This window comes from Sinocyclocheilus grahami, unplaced genomic scaffold (genome assembly GCF_001515645.1).
Source record: "Sinocyclocheilus grahami isolate Dianchi unplaced genomic scaffold, SAMN03320097.WGS_v1.1 scaffold412.1, whole genome shotgun sequence".
Classification (NCBI taxonomy): domain Eukaryota; kingdom Metazoa; phylum Chordata; class Actinopteri; order Cypriniformes; family Cyprinidae; genus Sinocyclocheilus; species Sinocyclocheilus grahami.
The window spans coordinates 21,938-44,766 of record NW_015505591.1 but is presented as its reverse complement, the minus strand read 5'-3'; the positions used below and the strand labels follow the sequence as shown (position 1 = coordinate 44,766).

General features: G+C 35.4%; 1 protein-coding gene across 2 annotated transcripts; it reads right to left on the bottom strand.

Moving 5' to 3' along the window:
* Window positions 1-267: 267 nt before the first annotated feature.
* LOC107551030 (regulator of G-protein signaling 8) lies at window positions 268-13,820 on the bottom strand. 2 transcript variants are annotated; one of them, XM_016232510.1, is made up of 6 exons: window positions 13,643-13,820; window positions 8,376-8,443; window positions 7,795-7,903; window positions 7,650-7,711; window positions 1,957-2,123; window positions 268-1,090 (listed from the first exon to the last, which is right to left on the bottom strand). In XM_016232510.1, exons 3-6 carry the CDS (start codon window positions 7,893-7,895, stop codon window positions 896-898), a joined length of 525 nt encoding a protein of 174 aa, XP_016087996.1. In that variant the 5' UTR covers window positions 7,896-7,903; window positions 8,376-8,443; window positions 13,643-13,820; the 3' UTR covers window positions 268-895. The 2 variants fall into 2 exon arrangements, with proteins under 2 accessions (XP_016087996.1, XP_016087995.1); XM_016232509.1 differs by having other exon boundaries at window positions 269-1,090; window positions 7,795-7,899.
* Between the last annotated feature and the right edge of the window lie 9,009 nt (window positions 13,821-22,829).

Below are 22,829 nucleotides of genomic sequence, written 5' to 3'. Positions count from 1 at the left end.
AAGCTAGTACAGCACTTTTTCCTTCCTTTGTTCCATTGTGAATGTGAAAAAAAAAAACTTTGAACTTTTGAACCTACTGTATGTTACTGCAAAACAGAAGAAAATATGTTATAGTGTAGTGATTTAAAATCAGTTTGTATTTTTCATTTGTATATTTTTATTTCCCAGACAACTCAAGGAATAAAGTTTGACACATTCAAACAGACAACACATTTTCAGCCAAAAAACCACAAACCAACAGTTTGAAGTGACATGCTTTAATGATCTAGTATCATCACAAGAACATGTCGTTGTAAACCATCAGAACATCAACATGTGAAATAAATTAATAAACAACAAAATAAACAAACATAAACGTCACATTAAAAATATCACCCCTTCAGAGAAAAAATATATGCAGCGCGTATGTGTGTGGGATTAAAGTATTTTTAGATTTAGATTTAAAGGGAATCAATAAGAGATGTTCAAAGGCCGAGGCTGCATGCAGTAACACAGCAGGCAAGTCTTAAGTTGTTTTATCGAACTATATCAGTGTTAATGTGTACACAAGTTACATTGACGATAAGAAAAATAAACTATCATACTTTACTCTTACATATTACCTATTTAGAGACTGATTTACATTTACATGCATGCCAGCATTCAGAAGAAACATTGACCATTCTATCACAATTGACAATATTACAAATAGAACTGGGCAAAGAAGCACAGTACAGGGTCATGTTTAAGTTTAAATGCACAAACTAGCAGGAACTAGTTTGTCTTTTGACCTTTTTTATTTGATTATTCTAATCTAATTATTTTGTAAACACACAGACTATGCTATATGTTACAATTAAAGTCTGCTCAATATCTCAATATAATCTAACCAGGCAAGCAAAAAAAACATTCACTTTTAAACAGATTTCCTCTGACAGTATATCTGTGTCCTGTTCAGTAAGTCCTGATAGATCTTTGATCGTATAAACCGAGGATAGGAGTCTTTCTCCATGAGGCTGTACACTTTAGTTTGGACTTCATTGAGACTGTTGGGAGTTGGTTCCAGAAGCCTCTGTTTGGTTTCCTCTCTGGTCCTGTGGTCTATGTTAACCTTAAGAGATATAAGAGTTCGAGAATATTAAATTCTGTGCAATTGCTCTTTATCAATTCTTAGAATTAAAATAGTGTTTGGCAAAGCCAGTTCACACAAACACTGCCACTATCTCTGGTGATCATGTTTCACGCTTCTGAACTGTAACAAATTTTAATCAGTTTGTGGATTGTCTGAGCACAGAAACCAGGATTATTACATTTGGTAGGTACGTCCCATCTTAAAGGAGCTATTTGTATTTTCTGGGCTGTGCTTCCCAAATAAGAAGCTGTGAATCACAAAGTATCTGAAGGTCATGCTGAACAAGAAGATGATCTTCAGGTTTGGAAGAACTGAAGTGAGCGCAGGCAGTGCTAAAGTACAAACTCTGAGGGAGGAAAAGTCTTTATAGCACAGGTCTCAAACTCGGAAGTGCATTATATAAGCAATTAAAAACAGTACAGTTTTATAAAATGTTTAGTTTATATTATAAAACTGTATGGTTTTAATAAATGTTAATGTTAATAGTATATATACACACACTTCCTTAAGTTAAAAACAGTAATATTGTGAAATAATATTACAATTTAAAATAACTGTTTTCTATTTGATACTTTAAGAAAATGTTTAGCCACCTTACCAACCTGATTTGATAAAAAAAAATGCTAGGAAAGACAGCACAATCTTTCAAGTTATGGTTGGCTGTAGTGTCTGGAAACACGGCATTTATACAGATTGAAGTGTTTTTAATACACTATTAGCAACATTATGTATAGCACTGGTGATTCAAACAAATTCCTCTCAAGCAATGTTGAACATACAGTACCCACAAGAGTACTATATGTTCAGGTGTGGTTGCTATGGTTTTATAGAAGTAGTCGACATACCTCTCTGGGTGCATGAATGTCAATAAATTCCTTGTAGATCTTATTGGCCTTAGACATCATCTTAGCAGGGGATTTGATCTTTTTATAGTCCTCACAAGCCAACCAGAACTCGATGTTTTCATCACTGAACTCTGTTTTGAGGAAGGTTCTGAAGGCTGCCAAACCATCTATGAAATAAAGATGAATAAGATTATGGATAAGCATCTTACTATATTAAAACCAATATATCTTTGTCATGTCTAATATGCCATATCTAAGCCACACTGGATACAGGAAATGCTTTCCAAGGACACCAAGCTAGTTGCTTTCATTCATCAAAAAAACATTTATTTTCTTTGTCACAATTGTTACGTGTTTCAAATGAGAGATTGTAGAAACACTGGAAAATGTGCCTTTACCTACATTGTGACAAAACTACAGCCAGTGGCAGCAACAACTTTGATTAATTTTCACACAAATATTGATTAGAAGGGCATGATTACTGATGAATAAAGACTTATTTTCATGTGGTTCCTTGCTGTTATGCTGTTATCTTAACATATTTTACCATAGTGCATGATGTGTAAACTAATACATTTTGACATTTGCATCACACAACCAGCTTCTTATGTATGGCTTTTCTGATGTAGTAAACTTGCTCTGAAGCTCACCTGGTACAGAATTGCACTCATAATAAAGTAACTCAAAGACTGGTTGAAGCAAACTAAATGGTATGGTTGCTTCAGCAAATGCACTTTTATCTCACTTTTTATCTCGGTTAGGTTTAGGGTAGGGTTAGAGTAGTTGGTACATTATTTTCAAACACAATAGAGCCTTAGTCTTAAAACACCACTCAACGGACATTTTAGTTCTGAACTGGCGTGATAATGAAACATTGACAGATTCACATTAATCTGTTCCAGATAAAACTGAACAAGCTTTTAGCATGACTCACTGCACAGTTCACTTTAATAGTGTCACGAAATGTGCAAGAAGCAGTATATATATAATGCATTCTGCAGAAATTTTGCCACAGGCATGTTTTTCCAGTGAGCCTCGGTTCTATTAAACATATTTTATAATCATCATATGGTATTTTATGCTGTAAGGCAAATTGTTTTTACCCTGTATCCATTTTCTGTAAGGTAGACTTCTCTTGGATACAGTTAAAGTCCATATAAACAGCAGGGTGGGTAAATGAGACAATGGTGCTTCTCAGGAAATTCAATGAAAGGACAATCAAGAGGCAGTACAGAGGCGAAATGTTCTCCTGCTGGCAGAGGAACAAATTGTTCTCCTTTAGCGTGGCCATTGCTTTTGTTTTTGTTTTTTTTCTTTCAAAACTGATTTTCTGCATGAAGCATGTATCTGGTTCTATTGGACACAGGAAGCCTATTTCTATCTGAAATGCCTTTTACAGATCATGCTACCTGAAGAGAAGATTTTACCCAGCATACAATGGTAATTAATTGAAAGTCAGGGAAAGACACAGCCATAACATTAAGTGAAAGACATAACATCTGTTATTATCATTACATCATCATCATATCAACAGAGTTTTGTTATTCAGTAGGACAATGAGTTTTTGTGCCTTGTTAGCTACAGTATGTGATAAGATGTGCCTGATAGGTTGTGCTGCATTCAATGTCATACACTCTAGAAAGGACAATCAAGAGGCAGTACAGAGGCGAAATGTTCTCCTGCTGGCAGAGGAACAAATTGTTCTCCTTTAGCGTGGCCATTGCTTTTGTTTTTGTTTTTTTTCTTTGAAAACTGATTTTCTGCATGAAGCATGTATCTGGTTCTATTGGACACAGGAAGCCTATTTCTATCTGAAATGCTTTTTACAGATCGTGCTACCTGAAGAGAAGATTTTACCCAGCATACAATGGTAATTAATTGAAAGTCAGGGAAAGACACAGCCATAATATTAAGTGAAAGACATAACATCTGTTATTATCATTACATCATCATCATATCAACAGAGTTTTGTTATTCAGTAGGACAATGAGTTTTTGTGCCTTGTTAGCTACAGTATGTGATAAGATGTGCCTGATAGGTTGTGCTGCATTCAATGTCATACACTCTAAAAAACGCTGGGTTGTTTTTTCAACCCAAATGCTGGGTTGAGACCGCTGGGTAATGACGCTGGGTTGAAAATTGGTCTTGATCTATAACCCAGCGGTGCTGGGTTGGGAACGCGGACATGAAAGAGAGCATGCGTGTCACGTTAACATCAGATGTATCTCGACAACACCAGTGCGAGAAGCCGCCATTTTCTCAGCGTCTTTAGATGGAAGCGAGTGCGAGTGAAAGACGGTTTATGGTAAGTAAAGATTAAAAATGCAAAGTCATCATTCATTGTTTGAGTCCGGTAGTATCTTGAGATTTCATGGAAGGCGGAAATATTTTGAAAAGAGCTTACATTGAAAAATATGCTGACGCGGATTTCGCCTCAGAAATAGTCTTAACGGAAGAGGTGCTTTTAATATAACGTCAGTGAGTGTCTTATGTCATATTCACATAATTTTTTGAGGTGTTAAGAGAGGGTTATTAACATATTTACATGTTAATTCGTTATCTTTTTTTCCAGCGGTTAAATTGAATGTAGTTTCCTAAAGGAAATGGCATTATGTAATAAAGACTAGCCTAATTATTTTGAGGCTGATGAAGTGATAATTGTTAAAAGTAATGTTTTGCATGTTATATTTCAGACATGTTGAGCTTTGTGTCTTCATTGTGCCCACGCCGGGAGTTAATGACACAGAACCCTGCTTGTGTGAGGTGGCGATTTTCTCAGCTTCTTCAGAAGAGAGGGAAAGACTTCTTCTTCTTCTTCTGATGTTTATTGGCGGTTTTGGCAAACCAACTTAAAGGTGCATTACCGCCACCTACTGATCTGGAGTGTGGAGTGAACAGATTTGGTAGAGAGAAGGATATTATAAAAAAAATAAATAAATAAATAAAAAAAACCAAATTATTTATATATATATATATGTATATAAACCTACACTATTACAATTTATATTCTTTCCATATTTCCTGTCCCTTTCGAAACCAGAGGGAAAGACGGTTAAGGCAAGTAAAGTTCATAATGCCATCATGTTATAAATTTTTTTTTTACTAAGAGTAGAATAATGTTTGTTTTTGTCGATGTTGGAAGCCAAAGGCATGAGAGCATCATTCTTTTGAGATTGATGTGAGTTATTTTTTAGAAAATGTTGTCTCCTGCCTGTTTACCTCACATTTTGATGCAACAACAGTACACTCTAAAAATGCTGGGTTGTTTCAACCCAATTTTGGGTCAAATATGGACTAACCCAACTGTTGGGTTAAATAGCTAATTTAAAAATGTAAGCAAAATTGAACCCAACAGTTTGGTTAGTCCATATTTGACCCAACATTGGGTTGAAACAACCCAGCATTTTTTAGAGTGACATTCAATACAATAAAGCACACTTGCTAAGGTGCACGGAGTAGTTGTAAGTGTGTTGTTTCTTTGTTTTATCATCCACCTTCTCAAGTTTCATGATTTGAGATATCAGTCATGTTCATGGTATAACCAGGTGGGATGAGTTCCTAGCATTAGGGGTTTCTCTCAGCTTTAGCAAGCTCTGCTAAAAAATGACATCTGAATGATTTGTTGTCTGTCGTTTCCGAGTACTACTAGTGACAGATTTCAGAAGTCTTTAGCATGAACAAATGTCCTGTTAACAGCACAGAGAGAGGCTATTTGTGGTACGTCTGGGGTGTCAGTGCTGTGAGATTCAAGAAAACACACACACACACAGTTTAAATTGAAGCTGGAAATAAATCCTGTCATTTTGTGAGCAATCGACAAGAGAAGTCACAGCCAAATGCGTGACTCACAGGGAAATGGCATCCTTATTAATATGGAAAGCTTCTTACATTAGTTGCTGGTGAACCATAACAAGGCAGAACAACAGTACATCTCTGTAGACATGCAACTGACTGACTACCCGAGAACAAACATTTTAAGCAAGTCTATTAGTACTGGGACAACATGTGGCATAATAATACTACATTTCATAATATTTCAATGCAAACTGCTGTAAGAATGTATTGGAGTGTGGTTGGTGAACAGCATTAAAATCTATACAATATGGTCCTATTTAGATTAAAATAAGCATCAATGTAAACCAGTGGTTTTTGAATTAGGTAAACAATTATTTTTTTAACTTAGGGTGAATATAAGGGGGAAAAATAAATGAAAGGCCCCTTAAGTACACTCAAAGAATACCCAATTGTTGCAGTCATATAGCAACACCCTGGCAACACTTGTGAAAAGTAAGTGTGCTTAATTGTGTTGAACGTGGGCTTGTCATGTAATTCAAGTCTCAAAAGTTAGTCATTCAGTTAGGCACATCAACCATAACTTCTTCAAAAACTGCCAGAAACCCTGGAGTTGTGATTGATGATCAGCTGAATTTCTCAGACCACACTGCTAAAACTGCCCAGTCTTGCAGATTTGCTTTATTCCACATCAGGTCCTTTCTTTCGGAACATGCTTCACAAGTCCTTGTTCAAGCTCTTGTTCTGTCCAGTCTGGACCATTGCAATGCTCTCTTGGCAGGTCTTCCAGCCACTTCTATCAAACCTCTACAATTAATCCAAAATGCGGCTGCAAGATTAAGCTTCTGCTGCTCGCATAAAATTCAAGGCATTGATGTTTGCCTACAAAACCACCACTGGCTCTGCACCCCTTTATTTAAATTCACTACATCAGACATATGTGCCTTCTAGAAGCTTGCGTTCTGTAAGTGAATGGCGCATTATTGTGCCATCCCAAAGAGGCACAGAATCACTTTCACAGACTTTTACATTAACTGTTCCCTCCTGGTAGAATGACCTGCCCAACTCAATTCGAGCAGCTGAGTCCTTAGCCATCTTCAATAAAGGGCTAAAAACACATCTCTTCCATCTTTATTTGATAATCTAACTCTAGCACTCTCTATTCTAATTCTATTTTATCTATTTGTTGACTTGACCCTCTAACACTTGCACTCTCTATTTGTTTTCTAACTGCTTGTTTTTTTTTTAAAAAAGGACTCTAACACTAGCTTTCTCTATTCTTTTTCTATTCTATCTTCTTGTTTTCTTTTAGTAAATGTAAATGTAAAAGTATATTTAAACTGTACAGGCAGATAATATAACATTATTAAAATAAAATACCACTTAAGTGTACTCAGAGAGTACACTTTTATGAGAGTTTCTTAACATACTTAATAAGTACGCTTTTAAAAACTGCACTTTAATGACATCAGTATTAAACGTTTTACTTTAAATTACATTTGAAATCATTGTATTTTGCTACTTTAAATATAATATCTTAAACTTTTATCTGTCTCTTTATCATTAATTTTAAGAGTGTTGAAATGTTACATTTATCAGTATGTCACTATTTTGAGCTTATACTAGACTGTTAAGTGCAATTTATGACAACTGGAAAAAAAAAAATTAGTTTTAGGATTTTTACATAATAATGTGATAGCTGCTTTAACGGAGATTTATTTAAGAATTTAAAATTGTATACAGTTTTAAACGTTATTATTGAATAGTTACATGTGCTATATATTTCAACAGAGATGAAATGTGACTAGATTAAATTTAATTTAATGTCCCTAACTGAACAATCACCCAAATGTGCTCAATAATTCAGACACAATCACATAATCATGTGTAAAGTGACTTACATTTATTGGACAGCAGAGCGTCAAATGAATCTGCCCATCTGGTCACTTCATCAGTGGATAACCTAAGAAAGCCAAACATGATCAGCTACAATACAGCCAATAAACACACATCCTTACTTTTTAACAAAAACAACATATTACTCACTTCAAGTATCTTGTGGATCTCTCCTGAGCAGGAGGCAGGAATTCTGAAAAATCGCTGCATGAGTCTGATTTGTTAGACAGGCACCCTAGTCTAGTTTTCATGGCCCTGACAAAAAGGAAAGAAAAACAAAGACAAAAGCAATCTTAAACAACAAGAGATTAGCAGCTGTCAATGACATTAGTGTACTCATAAGAGACCGGCGCTGAGTTATTTTTAGAACGTACCAGATTACTGATAATAATAACAGCTCAGGTGTGCATAATAGCCTGTTTGATTAGATTGTAGTGATGCTCGCAGACGTTGCCATGAGCCTGCATTATACAACACACCATTGCAATGTTCAGTAATTATCTGGAGATGTGGATTCACTATTGTAAACATGAATATTCCCTCAAAATGTGACTCATTGAAATGCAGCAGCGCACCTGGCCCTCAAATAAGACATTATCATGGGTTCTGCTTGTCTATTTACATCATAGAAGAATCAATCAGGACCGAGAGTGAGACAGCGACAGACAGCGAGAGAAACAGAGATGCACACATTAACTTTTACATAAATTGCACGATAAGTGGATACTCACTGAATGTCCTTGCAATGCAGTTTCTTCCAGTCGGTTGTACTGTAGGAACAAGCGAAGAGCTGATTTGCCTGTGAAAATGAAGAAGATTTACACATATATATATATACCACTCCTCAGTGAGCATATTTTGTTAATCACTATTCCCATGGTTCACAATTACTAGCGTGCCAGATGCCACCTTTTCCCTTGATGCAATATAAAACATTTGGACCAACATAAGACTCACGTTATTTTGCTTGTTATTGGCACTTGCAGTTCCGGGCACGTTCAGTTCTTCTAAAGGAACATTTCCCTCCAAATAACATCACTCTCTTACCATTTCAACTTACGAGGCTGATGCAACCTATTGCTTTCACATTAAGTTTTTTTTTAATGGGTAACTGCATGAAAATTAACATTTCTTATTTTTCTGAAGGATCATAAATTGCTTCACAGACACTAATAGGCATGAGTAATGCATGAGTTATGTATAAAAAACAGGACTTTGTGCTATTGTACACTTTGATGGGAATCAGAAAAGCTTAGTCTACCACGGATATTAAAGAGAAGGTATATTCCAATTTAATCGGTGTGCTTGCTTATTAAAGGTGGTTTGATAATGTGACTAATTACTACTGAAGGGTTAAAAGTTCTCAAAATAGTTAAGAAGGGGTCAATTTTCCTTAAACTAATGAAATATTGTTTTATATCTGAGGTCCTTTGTGTTATTTAGAAGCTGCATGTTGCTAATAGGATGCACTAAAATAGAGTAAATGCATTTCTTGTGAGGCCTCGCAGAAATTATGAAAAGTATTCTAATTGCAGACTGTCTAAACAATCCGAATTCTCTCAAGATGGGAATATTTTAGTGATGCACTGGATGCTTGAGGCTTATTCTTCATTTCCTTGCACTGGATGAGAACACGTGCCATGCTATTTATAAAATGCACTGACAAATCTATCTAGGCAGGGAGAAGCCAGTTCATGTTCAATGCAGCCATGCAGCACAAATGGAGCTACAGGGAGTTTGCTAACTAAAAGATACTCTGATGTCTCATCCTTATAAAATCATCATGAGATGCCGAGTGAAATAAAAACATGGCTAACTTTCTCCTTCCCTTTTTGTGAGGGTTCGGCAATTTAATATTCACAGTTTGTCTTTGATGTTGGGATCTGAGTTTCTGTGCTCAGAATAATTTCATAGTTGTGGGTCCTGTCTCACATTTAAACAGGATGCTAATGGGCTGGAATAAAACTCTCAAGTGCTGAGTTTTAGTTTGGTTAGGTAAGTATACACTGTTGGAAATACAGTTCATAGCAGGACAGCATAATCACAATGTTAAACTAAAGATAAAATAAAATAAAAATAATCTGTAAACAATACATTTGAATTCAAATAATAATAGTATAATTCAATGACAAATCATTAATGTGTAAACTGTCACATTGATTTCGAGGGTTCCCTCACAGATAGCTCATCTCAGGAAAAGTGCACCCCACTCTCGTGCTCAGTAGAACACGTGAAGGTCCCTGTAGTGTGACTGTCTAATGGAGCTCAGTGAGATGTCAGGTTTCCCGCTGAGACTCCTCTACCCACTTTCAATGTGTCATGCCATCTGAACTTCTACCCTCACTCTTGTTATTTTTGAATTCCAGGCTCTTTGGCTTGTCCATGTTGAAAAAATAATGCAGTTGCTTTTACCAGCCTTAAATTCGTTTTGCTTTCCACGTTCTGGAATAGACAAGTTAAATATTTAACCTTGAGAGAGTCTAAAATACTTAACCATCAAAGTTCTCCAGCAACTCTTACAGACAATATGTTGACTCATGTATAATAAATTGCTCGTGATGTTCCTCATTTGTCAAGTCACTTTGCATGAAAACATCTCCTGAATGATTAAATGTAAATGCTGGTGTGAAATCCCACCAGCTTATACCAGTCTGAATTGGTTTGCTGGTCTTAGCTGGTATAAACTGGTCTCCTGACCTGGCCAAGCTGATTGCTAAGACAGAATATCTTAAACGTGCTCAAAACTCTTTAAAAAACCCATCAAAACAGACCAGCTGGCCAGGCTGAGACCACTTAACCACCTTACACTCTTACAAATATAGGTTCTTTATCAGAATGAATGGCTTCATGAAGAACCTTCAGCATTCCCTTTGTGCAAAAGGTTCTTTATAGTGGAAAAAAATGTTCGTTTAAGAAATGCTCAATAAAAGGTTCTTTGGGGAACTCAAATGTACTTCTAATGAATCATATTGAAATCCCCTTTTGGAACCTTTATTTTTAAGATAACGGTTCTTCAGGTTATTAAAATGTCCTTCTACTATGAAAATTGCTCATAGCTTGATGATTCTTCTATGGCATCAATGTGAAAACCTCCTTTTGCAACCTTTATTTTTTAAAAGTGTACTACTAAGAACAAACATTCTTTTAAGAACTGTTGACTGAAAGGTTCTTTGGGGAAGCCAAAAATGGTTCTGTGGCTTGATTGTGAAAACCTTCTTTTGGAAGCTTTATTTTAAAGAGTGTGGGTTGAATTAAGCCGTTTTCAGTGTGGTATTAGACTGCTGTTTTAGCAAGGTGCGTCTGTGCCCCAGAGACATTACCTTCATTTACACCCTGTTTCACGCTTTGCCTTGACAGTTGCAGGGTAACACCAGGCTGCAGCCCACCTATGGTTCTTTCTCTTCTATTTTTGTCAATGTCCTTTCCTCTTTGAGGTCCTCACCTATGTAACATGATGGCTACTGTCTAGTCAAATCACATTCGGTCCAACAAAACTCTGAAGTTAAGGTCACTGTTGCTTTATTTAGATATCTTCAAAACAGCAAGCCCTGTTTGACTTTTCTAGGATAAATTAGTAGCTGTGAATTATGCTGAAAAATGAGAATAAGTGTTCCTTATCTGTGTGAGGTCTCATTAAATCTGGGTCAGAGAGACATCTGTTTGAAAAAGGTTAGCACATAGTGGCTGCTCCTCCAAATGGGCCATAATTCAGACAAATTGGATAGAACTGAAATTGTGTGACTGTGGTAGGAACAGTAACCATTAGCTTGCTCATACGAGGAACACTTATTCTCAAATACCACTGTCAAGTTTTAATATATTCACACTCTTGTTGCTAACAGGCCCAATTAAATGATACCGCATTTAGTTCGGGGGAAAGAAAAGGTTCAGTCAAATATGCATGGGTAACACTTTATAATTAAATGATGGTACTACGTCATTAAAAAGCCTTATATATAGCATTATATGATCTGCTTTTTATACACTTATTTTGAAGGCCCTAGTGAGAAATAAATAAACTAAAGTGTATTTAAAATACATTTATTTTATACTATATAAAATAAGTATAGCCTACTATAAATATATTTGCATATTTATGTATTTAATAAATATACCCTGCTATTGTACTTTTAGTATACTAAAAAATTGTATATTTAAAGTATATTTCACTTTGTGCTTAATACACTTTAAAGTAGTGCTGAAGTATTACTAAAGATATACTGAAGAATATTTGATTGTGCTTAATTGGAGCTATTGCAAGTAAATTTCAGGTACTTTAAATATCTTGCCTTTAAAGACCGGTATTATTCAAAGATCATACAATCCTTATCAAAATTGCCATTAAAACACATTTTAGGCTTAATATTAAGAAATGTGCATTGTGCACAAGTAGCACTCCAAATAAAGGTTAATCATAATGTTTTATAAGCTATCAGTAAGTATCGAGCTATATGTCAGTAAATATGTTAATAGATCAGAAATACACTTAGTATGAAAAGTAAATGTATTTTAAATGTATTACTTTTTTACTAGGGGGAAAATGTGCGTAATGGAATGGTAAAATAAGAAACACTACACACATATTGAAAAAAAAATTTAATATGACTATATTTAACAAATGAAAGGGCCTTATGGTTATTTTAATATGATTAATATACTATTATAATTTTTTTTTATTTTGGATTAGATTTTATTTTCATATATTTTTTAATTAATGTTTATTTATTAATTTTTGTTTTAGTTAACCTAACGCTGCAACAAGCTGAAATGAAATGTTTTTAGTTTATATATATATATATATATATATATATATATATATATTTCTTTCAAAGAACAAAAATCTGTTTTATGGTTTTAGTTTACTTTTTTGTAGTTTATACAGAGATAATGGCATCATTTTCGAAAACTTTGAAACCCGTTTTCAAAAGTTTGTGTTTCCAGGCTCCCAAAATGCTGTTTTCATGTAAATGAATGGCCAACATGAATGAAAATTTGTCAGCGACAGGTGTTCAAATTCTGTGGAAATCTGCAGAGCTTTTTCTGCATGCAGATTCAATGTGGGTGTACAGATCAGTAATTCTTGCACAATCAATTATGAATTAATAAAACTGATCAAAAATAATTAATTAAAAATAAATATATTTTAGCATTCCTTAATTTAATAATGTTATACTAACAATAAAGTAGTGCCAAAATGTTACTGATACATATTATTACCGTGTAAAGTGTTTTTGCTAATAAAACTCTCATTGGAATTACTAAATCACACATCACGCATAAAATTATGAGTCTCTTACATTTTAATGTGCACTGTACTTCTAATTCATTTTAGCTAATGTTAAGATGCTTTGCATTCTTCCCCATTTCAAAGTTATAATCATAACATGCAAAAGTGCCTTTAAATAAGGATTCTGTTGCGTAGTCTGTACAGCAGAATGAGTGTGTCTCAAAAAGAGCAGTGGGTGGTGAGTGTGGGTGTTTCAAAGTCTCTCCTCGTCTCTGTCACTTCCCCTCACTGACATTTACAAACCTACAAAGCCCTCACAGTTACTGCTGGAGAGATGGATTAGCTGTCCAATCCCTTCAACAAACACACAGTTGTCATTGTGCATGTCAGAAAATTAAAGAAGTAACCGAATATCTGATATTATGTAAACGGGGTACTATTTGTAGCTATAAACAATATAACTCTGTATTAATTTCCTGCACTTTACAATGAAAAAGAATCTAGCATTTATGCAAACACATAAGTAACATTCACAAAACAACAAAATATAATAAACAACTGCACACTTCCCATCATTCATAAATGTTACAATGTAAAAGCCAAATAGATGATCTGTTTTGCTTTGTTCTACTCAATTCCCTACACATGAGAAGACATGACAGGAGAACAGATGGTGAAAGCTGTACACTATGACAAATATCCTAGACACACAAAGCCAGTGTGAGCTACTTATGCAACAATCGATCAGGGATATGAATATGGAGCCTTTACCTTTACAGTTCACTGCCGTTGTAGATGACAGCTCTTTGATTCAGGCTGGAGAAGCTGCTTTATCCGACGGGTTTAGCGTGGCTCTGTTCTTGTGTAGAGATATCTACTGTTGCCCACATGTAGCAATCATCACACAGCGTGTTCATCGGTGTGTGAGAGAGAGAGAGAGAGAGAGAGAGAGAGAGAGAGAGAGAGAGAGAGAGAGAGAGAGAGGGGGGGAGACGGAGTGGGAGGGGGGGGTATTTGCCTTATGGAATGTTTTTGATGAAAATGTAATGTATTTAAAAAAATAATAATCTCAATCAAACTGGAAAAGGCACCCGTTTCATAGAAAGACCCATTTACAGAAATGAAAAACAGCTATTGAGAGGATGAGAAAAAAGAGGGGAGAGAGAGAGAGAGAGAGAGAGAGAGAGAGAGAGAGAGAGGCGACGGGAGAATGATTGGCAGAGGGAGAGGCTTTGTCAACACACTTTGTTTTGCTCCACCGAGGCTTTTCAGAGTCATGTTTGTGTTGCGAGGTCTCATGCTGTCAAATTGTTATTCTGCAATGGATGTATGTCATAGACCAGAGGGAAATTTCAGGTCTAGTACGCAGGTTTTGGCCGAGATAATGGGTTCCTTTTAGGAGAGGAACAAGGAGACTAAATCAAGCCGGCGTAGACATCAAAGCTGCCTTTTCATCCCGCGCTCACCGTGGCAAATCCTTGCTGGGTTTAAAATGGGGACATGCTGGCCTCATTTGATAGCTCTTATCGGAGTATGGGCTGTAGACTAACTGCTTGAGTACTCAGCCTTCTCAGCTCTCCACTGGAGGCATATTATGTCCTCAAAATAGTGTCATAACATCTTAGACGCTCATGTGAACACATACAGGCACATGTGAATAATGCACAGCGGCCATGCTGCATGAATTGGAGATCGAACTATTCAAAGCCTTCGTTAGAGCTCGTTCACTGAAGAAAGCAAAGGCACTGCCACTGAGAAAGACTACAGTATTCAAATCACTGTTTTAGCTGCCTTTGTCGCATCAAGCAAATACAGACTGCTAACTAAGCTTCTACATCCTGGCATTTTCACCACAAGGCTGAGCATGCGCCACATGAAATGTGGAAATCCACCCTGTAGGTTCTCAAGAACGATGGGCCTTTTGTGTAGCAGCTGTTTGATAAACTCTTCATGCATGTTAGAATTAGTCTCCCTCTATGGGGCTAAGGAGATATGCTCACTTGATGACTAACTGTCAAGGAAATGTCCATGACTATGGACAGTGGACTGTCTAGTAATTAATTTTTACTCTTACTAGTCTTACTACCATTAGCATCAAAATGCATGTTGAGATTTCTTTGTATTCTGTGTGTCGAAGAAATGCTCTACACTTATACGCTGAAATAAATACTAATATTATTGGCCCTGTCCCAAATGGCACCCTGAACCCCTGTGGTCTTCATTTGAGTCCACACTTTCATGATGTCGAGGGCATATAGTGGCCATAAATGGGGCGCTCGTGAGCACCCTTCTTAAAGCTAAAATGGTGAATAGAACCCCCTACGGTCTAATGGACTTAAAAAAATCGAGCACACTGCTTCCACTGTAAGTCCACATACGGTGCACACAGTGACATGCACACAAATACAAAACAACATGGTAAAACAAATGACACTAAAATAATGCAATAAACAATAGTTATTATTTCAATGAAAAATCATTGAATGTGAAGTGTCACATATAGAATAATGAGTATGTCAATTTACGGTTTTTCACAGTAAATCATAAGATGACTTGTTCTTTGTCCCTTCCAAAAACTGTACATTAACAGCATTTACTGTAAGATTCCATGTAATGTCTCATTACAACTATTACATTATAATATTTATTATGCTCTATTACAGTTTTTCCCACCATATTGAGTACTTTATTACAATGAACTAATTAACAGGCTTTTACAGTTTTAGTATTTTTACAGTTTTACTGTTACAATTATGATCATGTTTACAGTGTATCTCTTGAGGCCACTGTGCTCTTAGGAACCTTAAGTGCAGCAGAAATTTTTTTGTAACCTTGGCCAGATCTGTTGCCTTGCCACAATTCTGTCTCTGAGCTCTTCAGGCAGTTCCTTTGACCTCATGATTCTTATTTGCTCTGACATGCACTGTGAGCTGTAAGGTCTTATATAGACAGGTGTGTGGCTTTCCTAATCAAGTCCAATCAGTATAATCAAACACAGCTGGACTCAAATGAAGGTGTAGAACCATCTCAAGGATGATCAGAAGAAATGGACAGCACCTGAGTTAAATATATGAGTGTCACAGCAAAGGGTCTGAATACTTAGGACCATGTGATATTTCAGTTTTTCTTTTTTAATAAATCTGCAAAAATGCCAACAATTCTGTGTTTTTCTGTCAATATGGGATGCTGTGTGTACATTGAGGAAAAAAAATTAACTTAAATGATTTTAGCAAATGGCTGCAATATAACAAAGAGTGAAAAATTTAAGGGGGTCTGAATACTTTCCGTACCCACTGTATATACCCCAACCCCCCCACCCAAAAACGAAAAAACACATCAATGATTGAAATCAATGACCACGAAATCTAAGAATGATCATCAGAAAATAGCAATGCAGTAAAGATGTGCTGAGTTGCTGGACCACTGTATCAGGATAAAACCCGCACATGCAGTTCAGACATATGCAGAGCATACACAATATTACCTATTTAGACGTCCTTTTTTCCGGTCAGTGCAAGTTGACTTACAGTGCGACACTTTGATTACCATTATCAGAATTACATTTTTATTCTTATATACACTAGATTACATTAATATGAGGTTACACAACAAACAAACACACTTCCGGGTTCTTCAGTGTATAATGATCAGTCATGCATTACACAATGTACACTGCCAGGCCAAAAAAAAAATTGTCATCTGGATTTAAATAAGCAAATAGTAAAGAGTTTAGGATTGGATCATTATTGCAGTGAGTAATATGTTTCTGGCATGTTTTATGTTGCAACAACTCTTTTAACCCTGATGCAGTATAGCTTTTAATTTCTTAAACTACCATGTTTGAAGACATACCCATGTCCATTTCAGGATGACAATGTCAAGATTCATTAGAGCCAAATGTGGAATAGTGGTTCAGAGAGCATGAATTTCGTGTTTGAATTGGCCAACACAATTTCCTGACCTTAACTCTATTGAAAGTCTTTAACATGTGCTGGAGTCGACTTTACAGAGAGGCTTGACTCTCAATCTCAGCCAAAAATAAATGCAATTCTTGATGTAAATAAATGTTGTGATGTTGCATAATGTTGTTGAAACAATGCCACAATGAAAGCACAAAGCTATCAAAACAAAATGTGGGCCAACAAAATATTAGAGTGTGCAAAGTTTTTAGAAAGCCAGTGTAAAGTCGACTCCGACACATCTCAAAGACTTTCAGTGCGGTAAAGTTCATGACTCTGTGGTGGTCAGTCTTTCACAATTTGAGTCTGGTGAATCTTGGTATTGTCTTTCTGGAATATGGACATGGTTCCGTCTTCCCACATGGATGTTTGAGAAATAAAAAGCTACACACTGCATCAGTTGGGGTTAAAAACATGCCAGAAACATATGAACTGCAATAATGATTCAATTCTAAACTCTTAAGTATTTGCTTTTTTGCCAATAGTTTTTGCAGCACAATGTTGATAATAATCAAAAATGTTTCTTGACCACCAAATCAGCATATCAGAATGATTTGCGAAGGATCATGTGATACTGGATACTGCAGTAATGACTGCTGAAATTCAGCTTCGCCATCACATGAATAAATTACATTTTAAATATATATTCAAATAGAAAACAGTTATTTTAAATTGTACTAAAATTCCACAATATTCCTCAAATTAATTTACACTGGATATAAATCTATATATAACGTCCCCTGAATAGATATATACATATTTTATTTAAATCTCTTTAAGTTGCACTGACATAAATCTGTAAAATACCTTGTATAGTGGGTCACAGACAGAGTGATTTTAGTCGGAGCTGGTAAGTAGGGTAACACTCAGCCACATAAATGCTGTTATCTGGTCAGAGGGAACATCCCAGCTTAATCAGCTTCAAAGGTGGATTTACTAAGCTTTCAAGTCGCTTAACATGTGCTGGAGTCGACTTTACAGAGAGGCTTGACTCTCAATCTCAGCCAAAAATAAATGCAATTCTTGATGTAAATAAATGTTGTGATGTTGCATAATGTTGTTGAAACAATGCCACAATGAAAGCACAAAGCTATCAAAACAAAATGTGGGCCAACAAAATATTAGAGTGTGCAAAGTTTTTAGAAAGCCAGTGTAAAGTCGACTCCGACACATCTCAAAGACTTTCAGTGCGGTAAAGTTCATGACTCTGTGGTGGTCAGTCTTTCACAATTTGAGTCTGGTGAATCTTGGTATTGTCTTTCTGGAATATGGACATGGTTCCGTCTTCCCACATGGATGTTTGAGAAATAAAAAGCTACACACTGCATCAGTTGGGGTTAAAAACATGCCAGAAACATATGAACTGCAATAATGATTCAATTCTAAACTCTTAAGTATTTGCTTTTTTGCCAATAGTTTTTGCAGCACAATGTTGATAATAATCAAAAATGTTTCTTGACCACCAAATCAGCATATCAGAATGATTTGCGAAGGATCATGTGATACTGGATACTGCAGTAATGACTGCTGAAATTCAGCTTCGCCATCACATGAATAAATTACATTTTAAATATATATTCAAATAGAAAACAGTTATTTTAAATTGTACTAAAATTCCACAATATTCCTCAAATTAATTTACACTGGATATAAATCTATATATAACGTCCCCTGAATAGATATATACATATTTTATTTAAATCTCTTTAAGTTGCACTGACATAAATCTGTAAAATACCTTGTATAGTGGGTCACAGACAGAGTGATTTTAGTCGGAGCTGGTAAGTAGGGTAACACTCAGCCACATAAATGCTGTTATCTGGTCAGAGGGAACATCCCAGCTTAATCAGCTTCAAAGGTGGATTTACTAAGCTTTCAAGTCGCTGGAAAAGCCTGATGAGATGAAGGCTGATGCTCTTTTGAAATGAAAAGATATGACATCATTCAGTATAATACAAAAATGCATACAGTAAATGTCTTATTTGATGCCTTTGAATATGAAGTAACCACAGGATGCAAATGGATACTACTAATTGTAATGTTTAGATACCAACATCAAGATAAATTAACATGACTTCATATTATTCACCTTATTTTTAACGTAAGAGTGGTCGTAGCCATTTGTAACTTGAATGTGTGAGGCTTCAAGGGTCATTTAAAGTTCAGTAACTTCCAGTTAACTTTTAACTCCCAGTTATTTTACCTGTACAAAAACAGTCTGTTATGCTGCTTTATATTACAAACTTGTATTTACTATCATATTATTTTAATTTATGATAAAAATGAAAAACATACTGGTTTGCAGCGTAAATAGAGTTACTGTACAGTTTACTGCATTTTGTTATTCTTGTTATTTACATATAGTTTGCCTCAGTGCCTACCTACTTTTTCAACTGCGTTGGTTTTGGAAGTATTTTTCCATTCATTGTTTAAATAGGGATTTAAAAAAAATGTGTTATAAGCCATGAATTAAGCCAACCAACTACGAGGTGAATCATAACATTAAAAACTTTTATTTAAAGTAAAAAGTATATGAAAATCAGACAAAAATACATGGTACAATACTGTGTATTTAATGGCTTTAGTTATAAAATGAACTACAATCCAATGAGGCATTGCGAATGACATAATCAAATTAAAAATCATGTTTCACCAATAATTCTGCAATTAAACATGATTATATATATGAAAAAGTTGAATTAATGACTTCAACAAAAGCATAAACCATCAATTAACAACAATAATTATCAGCAATTGTTAAAAATAAACAGAAATCCAATGGCAGCTGCTAATGAATTGAAAGTATCACACATTTAAAGAAAATAGCTTACATCTGTGTTGCAAAATAAGGTTGATAAAGAATAAATATAATTCTGGAACAAGGGGTCAAAGGTTGTCTGGTTATCTAGATGCTGTAATTACTATCTTACCTGAGCATTTCTCTATTGATGGCTATTTAAAAATAACCGTGTATTTTGATGGAATATATTTTTTTGCAACATATATTATGAATAGGATGATTGAGAATGCTGATATTACCATATTGTTCGGGAATAATATAAATGGAGAGTTGCTGAGCATTGAGAGCCAAGCACACTCAACCTGCCAATATTATTTCAGGAGTGATACATCCAAAACAGATGTGCTCATGATGAAATTCATCATTATTTTATCAAGAGTGAGTACAACAATGACACTCATGTTGTTGGAGGTGAGATACAAAAGGTATGTCTACTCAATGGGCTGCTTAACCCAGTTGCCCTCAGACAATAAAAGATCAGCAGTTGTGTTATTATACAGTATGCTCCCCTGTTCACTCTGCTCCACAGTTCTCTTCCAGATATCAGACTGTTTAAATGCCGCCTCCTTTCTTTTTTCACTCTGGGTTGCCCCCTGCGACAAGCATGTACTCCCCCCGTAATTAGCCCACTCTTCCAGCCATTAGATTCCCCTCTTGTGTCACTTTCCATGCAGTCACTGATGACACGTTGGCAGGAATCCCACAAGATCACTAGTGAATGCACAGCATTCAGGGAGGCTTGTTCATTGTAACGTGATGACAGGAGAAACAAGACAGTTCTACACCCACACATTGTAGGTGGAGAGAAGAAGAAGATGAAAGAAGGCCTTTCAGATGCCTCTGTAGCTGATTGCTTTGTATGACCTTATCTGTCAGACTATACATTGATTTTTAACACTATTTATGTCCAAATTGGAAAAAGATGTCAATCATTTGTATAAAGTTGCACCTGCACATAAAGACAAACATAACAGACTTTCAAAGAGTGAGAATTAATGAAAAAAAAAATTGTTGAAATTAAAACATGCTGAACAATGGCAATAGAAAAACACTATAGTATAAATAATTATTATTCATGTGCATTTCTCTGTAATGCAGTGTAAGCATTTTACAACAAATAGTATAAAATATTTTCCTGCTAAGTATTTTCTGTGTATAAGGTTACAAAGTAACACTTTCCATGAATAACAGGGTTCATTTGGTGTCAAATTACTTTCTGGAAAGCATTAAATGCACAACTCCAATAATCTTCGCAGTGATAGGCCAACTATTAACTATTTTCTAGCTATTATCTAACATAAAATGAACATAAAAGAGCATAAAAAGCAATGAAGAAGCTAGTATTATACAGCTTATTCAAATGGCTATTTTGGCCTGTCTCAGCTCGCTGATCATGTCCCAGCACTGTATCCAGCAATTAAAATCACAAAGTGTCATAAGTTTGACACACTGTTGTTTGCTGAATTTATATTAAACTTATTTTAATTACCTAAAATTATTTTCAGCAGTGTCCCACATGCACAACCCTGTTACTTCATTAATTATTTTGGACATTCAATATAATTGTGACACAGAATGTGACCATTTGTACCCTTTAAAGAGCATAACAGGAACACTCTTAAAAAAAAAAAAAAGTATGAGATTCATTGTCATAAAACAATGACATTTCAAAAATCAATTCCAACATATAAAATCAAAACGCTTGATAATATTTAGTCTGACTTCCTGATGTGGTCAAACAGCTTTGTCTGACATTTATTAAAACGTACTACTTTTTTTAAGAGCCCTAATTTGTAGACATGGAAGTGTACCTACTGCAAATAGTTCTTATGTAATGGTTATTAAGCTTAGATAGTACAAACAAAATGACTATAACCGTTCAGCAGTAAGTAAACATAAGGCATTAAACTGGATTATATTTGCATGTAGATGACATAAGAGGAAGTCTTTGTCACAGTGGAAACTGGAAATAGAGATGACAGAATGACGAAGCATAAAATGAGGCAGCGTGCCAACTCCATTCTTATTAGACTCATCTGATAATCTGATCTGATTTAATGTTGTTCCGATAGATAGATAAATAAAGGAACAATTTTAAATTAATAAACTACCAAATTGATATATTTCATGCTCGCATCAGATCTAAAAGAAGCTGATTTGGAGGGAGTGTGTTGAAACTAATGGGCAGAATGAGAGCATGCGGTGAATGACGACCCAAAGCTTTTCACCTGATCCAAATGTCTCAAAGGGCCTTTTACTGTAATGAACTGAGCTACTTGCACACCCACAGACAACTTAACTAGCATAGATGTTAATAGAGGGTTATATGAAAGACATGACTTTTCATAAATCTCCCTCCACTTACCATTACAAATTTACCATTCAATCATGCACAGAGAATTTTCCATTGAATAAAATTGTGGCAATGTTGTCTTTGAAATTATTAGGCTTTATTAAGAAACAGGATGACAACAATAGCACTAGTGCAATAATGAATTAGCATTATTTTCCAGCACTGGATTTTCATCTTTTAGTAAATGTCATGGTTACATCAGTATTTTTTTTTTCTCTTATGAAAAATGGTTCAGTTCAGGTTTGTGTATTCTTTTTTTTTTGGCCCTAAACAGCAAATGTGAAAAACAACATTAGCAGTCTTGTGGTTACAGCTGGAAGTAAATAATCACTCATAAGACTGGAAGCTGTGACTATTTTTGTTACACAAATGTGGCCTTTGATGCAGACATTTCAACTATTGTTAGCATGGGTTGGCAAACGATTAATGGCTTGTTACATAAACCTTAAACAAAAGATTCTTTACTTTAAGACTTTGGTTTTTTAGGGTGTCTTTTTATAGGTTTTGGGGCTTTTGATAAATTATTGAAAAGGTATCCAGAAAACCGTCTACAGTTGTTTCTTTAGAAAACCAGGTTATGCGTGACAGATTCCACAGCACAAAATCAATTTACACATGTATTAATGAAGTTGCTCTGCCCTCTAGTGTGCATAGAGGAATATTACTGCACAACCTTCTAATGACAGTATATGACAGGTTATAGTCAAGTTTATCATACATACCTGGAAATATCTGTTAGATATATGTTAGCATGCAGCCCTGGATGTGCAGTACGTGACCTTCATGCTGCCAACTTGGTTCCTAAGCATTTTTCTAGCATCAAAGCACCAGGGAAAAAATGTAAGC